At 38.6% G+C, this 7,207-nt stretch overlaps 1 protein-coding gene across 1 annotated transcript; it reads left to right on the top strand.

The window, feature by feature from the left end:
• Positions 1–5,437: 5,437 nt before the first annotated feature.
• On the top strand, positions 5,438–6,205 carry LOC149247422 (uncharacterized). Its single transcript, XM_089444224.1, has one exon. It carries the CDS (start codon positions 5,438–5,440, stop codon positions 6,203–6,205), a length of 768 nt encoding a protein of 255 aa, XP_089300350.1.
• Positions 6,206–7,207: the final 1,002 nt, after the last annotated feature.

Here is a 7,207-nt window from a genome sequence, read left to right as displayed (position 1 = left end):
TCTCCCAAAATTATTTCCTCCAAACAAATGGGTTATGTTGAGGGAACATAGATCATTGATAACATCCTTCTAGCTCACGAATTAATTCACTCTCTAAAAATCACCAAGAAACTTAGAACTCTCATTAAACTATATCTCTCTGAGGCCTTTAACCGACTAAGTTCGAAATACTTGTATCACCTTCTCTTAACCTTTGGCTTTGCTGAAAAATGGATATATTGGGTCCTAGCCCTTGTAACCAAAGCTTTCTTTACTATTCTTATTAACAAGATTCCATACAAAACCTTCGCCCCTACCTAGAGGTATTTATCAAGGGGCTCCTATTTCCCCCTTTCTCTTCATTTTAATGGTTGAAGGCTTGGGTTATGTGATAAAGGAAGTTGTTCAAAATGGAAAATTAAAATGTCTTAAGCTTCGCAATTTAGATTCCCCTACTGCTGATCAACAATTCGTAGATGACACATTGTTATTGGGACACCCCTCTTTAAGAGAAGCTAAAACCTTCAAGAAAATTTTAAAATATTTTATAACCAACCTCATTTACATAAATAAATCATAGCAAATTTCAAGCCTTCTTATTCAACACTTAACAAGCAGTGCATGCCCATATCTCTAGAACCCTTGAAATTAAATGGAGTTCTCTTCTATCCAAATATATGGGAACCCCATTTCTAGAAAACTCACTAAGATATTCTGCTTGGGAAGAATTATTAAGAAAAATTGGGAGAAAATTATCATACTAAAACTTTAAATCTCTCAATATGGTGGGAAGAATAATTATTCTTAAATATGTTCTTGAAGCCTTTCCAATTTATCTATTCTTTGTTTTAATAGCTCCCAGGGTCATTATCAAAAAAATAAGAAATATACAAAGAATCATTTTATGGGGTGGAGCCAAAATGGAAAGGAGATGGCCTCTAATAGCTTGGGACATTTGTAGACCTAAAGCAAAGGAAGGATGAGGTTGTGGGACTCAGAAATCTTAAGCAATATTTTAGCTACAAAAATGTGGTAGAGATGGATTGATTCTCTGGGTGAATTATGGGTTGGGTGGGGCGGGGGTTGGGGAAGACACTCGAAACATTGAATAACACAACCTTATTATATTAGATTGGTAAATAAAAGGCTCTTACATTTGGAACAATGATTGGTAGGACCACTATCTCACCTAGGACCACATTTTTTAGGAGGCAAGAGAAGGTAACAAGGTATATTTTTGGGAATATGCATGGAATCAATTGTCTAAGCTCCAAGAAGACAACAAATATGAAGAAATCAAAAGTAGGTTCATCCAACAATCAAAATGTAAGGTGTTTTTATTGATGGCGGCCTTAATATAACACTCAATAATAGAGGAACTATATTCCAAGAGACCAATTGCCACAATAAATAAGTTATGAAGCTAATGATAGCCTTTGGGAAAAGTTACAATAGAGGAAAATCAAAACACAAGTAAGATGTGATAAACTAAGATGGGGATACATAAAATCATATCTATATTCTCTAAAAGAGGTATACAATTTGGTAATAGGTTATGCCTTACTTCCTGAAAAGTCCATATGGACCAATATCTAGAGTTTAAAATTATGGCTAATAGTTGCATTATTTTTATGGAAACTTGCACATAGGGTAAATTTAACTTGGTACAAACTCCAAATAAATGGCTTTAAAGGTCCCTCGATTTGTCTCTTATGCACCCAAGCTAAAGAAACATCAGACCACATGCCCACTTCCTACATTTTCACTTCTATCCTATGGGATAAAGAAACAAACATCTTTCGACAATTTACTCAGGTTAGGAATGATGTCATAAAAATTGTCTCAAGATGGAGAGATTCAACCTTCAATCACAATGTAATAAATAGGGCTTGGAAGTTACTACCAGGTTTTATAATTTAGGAAAATTGGAAAGAAAGGAATGAATGAATATTTCAAGGTATAATAATTCCATTAGATATGGTCTAGGAAAAGGTATTTTAAAACATTAGAGAAACAATTTTATCTAGCAAATGTTCTTCTCAAGACTAAAACTACAATAGGAATGAGGTAGAAATTCTTAAGGCTCTAGGCATACTCCATTCATATTTTATCACTACAATCCTAGCCTCCCAATATTGAAGCACAAGACTGGACATTTGGAGCCCTCCTATAACCGTCTCTTAAACTAAATTTTGAGGGGGGTTTCAAAGGTAACCTAGGACTAAACAATTACTGAGGTATTGTTTGGAACCATATGGGTGCCATTCTACACATATATACAAGTCCTCTAGGTCACAACTCCAACAACTTAAAAAATAATTTTAATTAGATCAAGGGCTAATCATTGCCCTTAGAAACTATTATAGTAGCATCATTATAGAAAGTGATTATATTCTCATAACAACTATTATCAAGAAAATTAGCAATGGTACCCATCCATCCAAGGTCTCTAACCAATGGCATATGGAAGGCGAACTAGAGAATTCATGATCTTCTCAAGAAAAATCCTATGGTAATTTATTCTCATGTAAGAAGGAGCAATATGCTTGCAAATAGATTAACTAAGAAGAAGGGTTAGTGGGGGATAGGCAATTAGACACCTCCTAGTTAGAATTCAACTAAGGACCACTCAAATCATGTTTCTTGGAGATGGCTACACAAGACATAACACCCCCCCCGGTTGCCAGGTGATCAAGGAAGAGATCATTAATGAACATGAGGGTTTGTATTGCCAAAGATACAGGAAAAATAGCTTTGAGCATTTGGGAATCAATACTAGTTATGTGGATTACATGACTCTCCTCCATTGCCAAGGGAATTAAGGTAGGCTCTCAGTGCAGTTGCAAGTTTATAAAGCAAAGAATGGAGGAAAGGCTACAGGATTATCAAACATGTACCTTAGAATTATGATGGTAATGGGTTACATTATCAGCCTTGTTGGTGTCCAAAGTGAAGGTACTTCACTCCTGTTTATTTCTTGGAAGGAAATGATGGTTGGTCTTCTCTATTTTTATGGGCCTTCAAGGAAAGGTTTGATTTTAACTTAGTTTATCATCCATTTTTAGTGTTTGTTTCCATTCTATTATATTTTTCTCTGGATTTTTGTTTATAGGGGAAGTTGTTGTTTCCCTTTCTTTGGGGAGATTTTTGTAGTTCCCCACTTGGTTAGTGGGAATTCAATTCATGCTTAGGATCATTCTCTACCATTTCAATTTAGAATGACATCTATTACTCTGCTTTGGCCTTCCTCTCTGCATCATCTCCCAAAACTTTTGGGATATCTGTAGTCGAATTATGACTTCTCTACACTAGTCTCTCATTTGTACTCCTTCTTTTATTGTATATTGTTTTATATTTGTTGGTGTTTGGAATCCTTGTTTGTGGTTGTCTCTTGAGTCCCTTAATGTCTTGCAGCCACGAGGGAGAATTTTGGATCTCACTTCTGCATTGATTTGGGTTACTTTAGTGCTTGTCCATGACTCCAATGGTAAGAGCCTTTGGGTCATATTGTTATCTAATTTTTCCTTTGGATTTCCCGCTGTGTTTAGATATGAGAACCTCTCTTTCACACTTACTTGTGGTCGCTATCATTTTTCTCAGTTAGCAGATATGGCTCAAGGAAGAGGAGCCTGTATTATAAGTGCATATCATAATAGAGAAGGTCCCTCCACTTCCCAAGTGAAAAGTGCCATAGAGAACTCAGCCAAGATTTATCAAACTCATACTCCTCTAACAGTTCAATAGAATATAAAAAACATAAAAAGAGTAGCAAGGATTGAGTGAAGGTTCATCTCAAATGAATATGTATTAGAGAAAGTGGGCATATGGGTCCCAGATACAGGAAAAATAGGATGCAGCACACAAAACACTTGCAAACAATAGATGTATGTTGGAAATCAAAGTCAATAATGGGCAAGGTGTTGGTTAAGAGATCAAAGGGAAAACAAGAGATATTGCTTTGTTTGGATGAAACAAAAAAATAAGTTAGGAAGCTAGGAAAAAGGTGAGAAATATGGAAAAAGCATTGGTAGACTTGGAAATTTTAGACTTAAATGAAGACATGAGTCCACTTGTCACCATCTACATGGATATCCCCTCTTATTAGTTGTTATGTTGCAAAATCTTGGTAAATTTTCACTAAGTAGATTTTTGGGATTGAATATGGATAGGATGGATAGTATAGCAAGCATACATCATTATCTTAGTGTTCTTTACTTTTGTTTCAAATCTTTTTCATGGGCTAAAATAATTTTGATATGTGACTGGTATGGTTTCCCTAGTAGCTGGCCAATTCACATAGCAGACATATCTGATATATTTTTCTTTAAACATGACCTAATATAAAATGCCTACCTAACATAACAAAAATAATATAACATCTTAAATCTTCAAACTTTTAATGTTCGTGTGTATGACCTCGAGGAGGACAAAGAGTTCAAGTACTCATGGAGTCTTGTTCATATGACAAATAATCAAGCAAAGATATATGGTCTCTACTAGGGACTTATGTTAGCCAAAGAACTTCAAGTGGACACACTTACAATTAGGGGATATTCTCTCCTGATCCTGCATCATTTGGTCAAAGGCTCCTTCCCAAAGGAAAAAATCTATGGAAAACATCATGAAAAGAATCAGGGAATTTGTTGAAGATATCCCACCCAGAACATATTTTCATATCCTAGGAGACTTCAACAAAGAAGAAGACAAGTATGCTAAGGGGTGTAAATTGAAGGTAGGTGAATTAAAGATCAATGTCAAATCAAACCTGTTATAAATCCCTAATGGTGGATGAAGTCTATTAAAAATTTCCCTTGTAGTGTTATGTGTTGTAAATTATGTTTTTTGTTGGGATAGTTTTGTAAGGAATTCACCTACAAAACCCCTCTTTTTGTTGCTCAAATATATTATCCTGAAGAAAATCTTGTATTCCTATTGGAAAGGAGAAAACAATTGGAAATTTTTAATGAATTAGCTTGGTAATGCTTGATGTATTTGTTGTGAACCAGGCACAAAATTATATAATACAAATACTATTTCTAATTTTTTTTTCATGTGTCATTTATTTATATTAACATAACTTGAGGTTCAAATACATATTCATTTGATATCGCGCACTGCCCCCCTGCGTTCTGCAAGCTAGGGTTCTGGGAGCCATTCAGCGCCGCCCTGGCTGCTGCGCCCCTGCGCACAGCCTCGCCCTCCCCTCTCGCAGCTAGATGGAGATTCCTGAGGGCTCTGCCCCCCTGCTGATCTGCCTCCTGAAGTCTCTGCCTTCAGATCTTTGATTACATCCGAGACAAAACGCCCTCCTTCTGCATTCCAGCAGAAATTTATCAAAAGAATGGATACGATTCCTTCAGTTGCCCTGCCAGAGGAGGATACCTGCAAAGCGGCATTGAACCTGGCAGAAAGAGGTCTCATAGGCCAGTTTACAGGCTTATGGCCTTCCCCCAAATCCATGGAGGAATGGACACAAAGAAACTGGAAACCTCTGATAAAAGACGGAGTTAAGAGCTACTTTGTGGGCAAAGGGTACTTTGTTTTTGTGTTTGAAAACACGGAAGACAGAAGCTTAATATTCAGAAATGGCCCCTACTTCATGGGGCCGCAGGGCCTGTATTTAAACAAATGGACTCCAGATTTCGATCCCTCCCAAGACGTCTCATCTGCCATGCCGGTGTGGGTGAGACTCCCTCATCTGCCTCTTCACTGCTGGAATCAAAAATCGCTCCAGATCATCGGGAACGCGCTAGGCAAATACATAGATCAGGATGTAAGAAAAGACCAATACTCATGCGCCCGAATCTGTGTTGAAGTGGACCTCGAGGAAGGATTTCCTGAAGCGATCAAGCTCACGGTAGCAGGTTGGACGCACGTCCAAGAGCTCGACTATGAACAGCTCCCCTTTAAATGCAGACACTGCCACGGTCACGGACACTTCGCAAAGCACTGTAAGAAGAGAGCAGAGGAGCAATCTGTAAAACATATCGGGGACCAATGGACCCTAGTCCAGAGAATAGCCCATGCAAAAAAAGATGTTGGAAAAAGCGCAGCAATAGGAGCTAGGAACATTCCCATTCGAACTCAAGAAACGGTAGAAATCTCAAAAGGAACGGAGGGTGTACAGACTGATCCACCGAACAAAGCTCAGGAAAACGAGGATCATGTAGAAGCCCCTCCTCCAAGCAAAGAGGGAGGGGTCGCCATCCAGATTAAAGCCTCCTAAGGCAGCCCCCCTAACCCCACCTATGCAGAAGTCACAAAGAAAAAGGCAGTCGAAAGCTCAGAGTCCTCAGAGGAAGAATTCTTTGAGCGCCCATTAAAAAGAGCCAGAAGAAAATCCCGCAAGGAAAAAAGAGAAAAAGAAGCAGAAAGGCTCAAAACACAAGGAAGCTAGTCCACAATAGAAATGACGATCGGAAGAAATAGCAGGCCCAGGTCATCCAAGGGTGGCTCCACCCCGCTCACAGGTAAATAATGAAGCTAGTCTCTTGGAATTGCAGAGGTCTGGGGAACCTCGCAAAAATAGAAGCAGTAAAGGACCTATTAAAGTCGGAACCTGCAGACATCCTCTTGCTCCAAGAGACAAAGATAGCAGGACAAGCTCTGCTAGAAATCAGCAAGTCAAAATGGAAGAAAAGCTCAGGCATAGCGGTCAGCGCTCGGGGCTCTTCGGGAGGACTGGCAACTCTCTGGACCGAAGATAAATATCAGCTGATCAAAACTCACGAGACCCTACATTGGATATTCACAGAAATAATCCACCTCGCAAGTAAGTTGGTTATCTCTATTGTCAATCTTTATGTTCCTGTCAATTATTCTGAAAAAAGAGACTGCTGGAACTCTCTGGCAGCGTTTCTAGAGCAGGAAACCCCCAACAATATCATTCTTGCTGGAGATCTCAACATCGTTTTGAAAGCCAAAGAGAAAAGAGGAGGCACCAATTCCAAGGATCCCATGGTTTCTGTAGTGGAAGAGCTCGCTCAGCAATGGGATCTGCAAGATTTCAATCCAATTCAAGGACTTTTCACCTGGTCAAACAATCGAACTGGGACAGAACACATTTCTGCCTGTTTGGATCGCTTTCTAGTGCAAATCTCTCTCCTCATGAATACGAAGATCATAAAAACAAAAATTTTGCCCAAGTTGTCCTCTGACCACAAGCCAATACAGCTCTGTCTAGAAGATGAAGAGGACTTGGGTCCCATTCCATTTCGCTTTTCTCCTC

This window comes from Pinus tabuliformis, chromosome 7 (genome assembly GCF_031772625.1).
Source record: "Pinus tabuliformis cultivar Carrire ecotype Pingquan chromosome 7, CPIR1, whole genome shotgun sequence".
Lineage (NCBI taxonomy): Eukaryota > Viridiplantae > Streptophyta > Pinopsida > Pinales > Pinaceae > Pinus > Pinus tabuliformis.
Note: the sequence above shows the minus strand (reverse complement) of the source record. Positions and strands in the feature narration are given on the sequence as shown.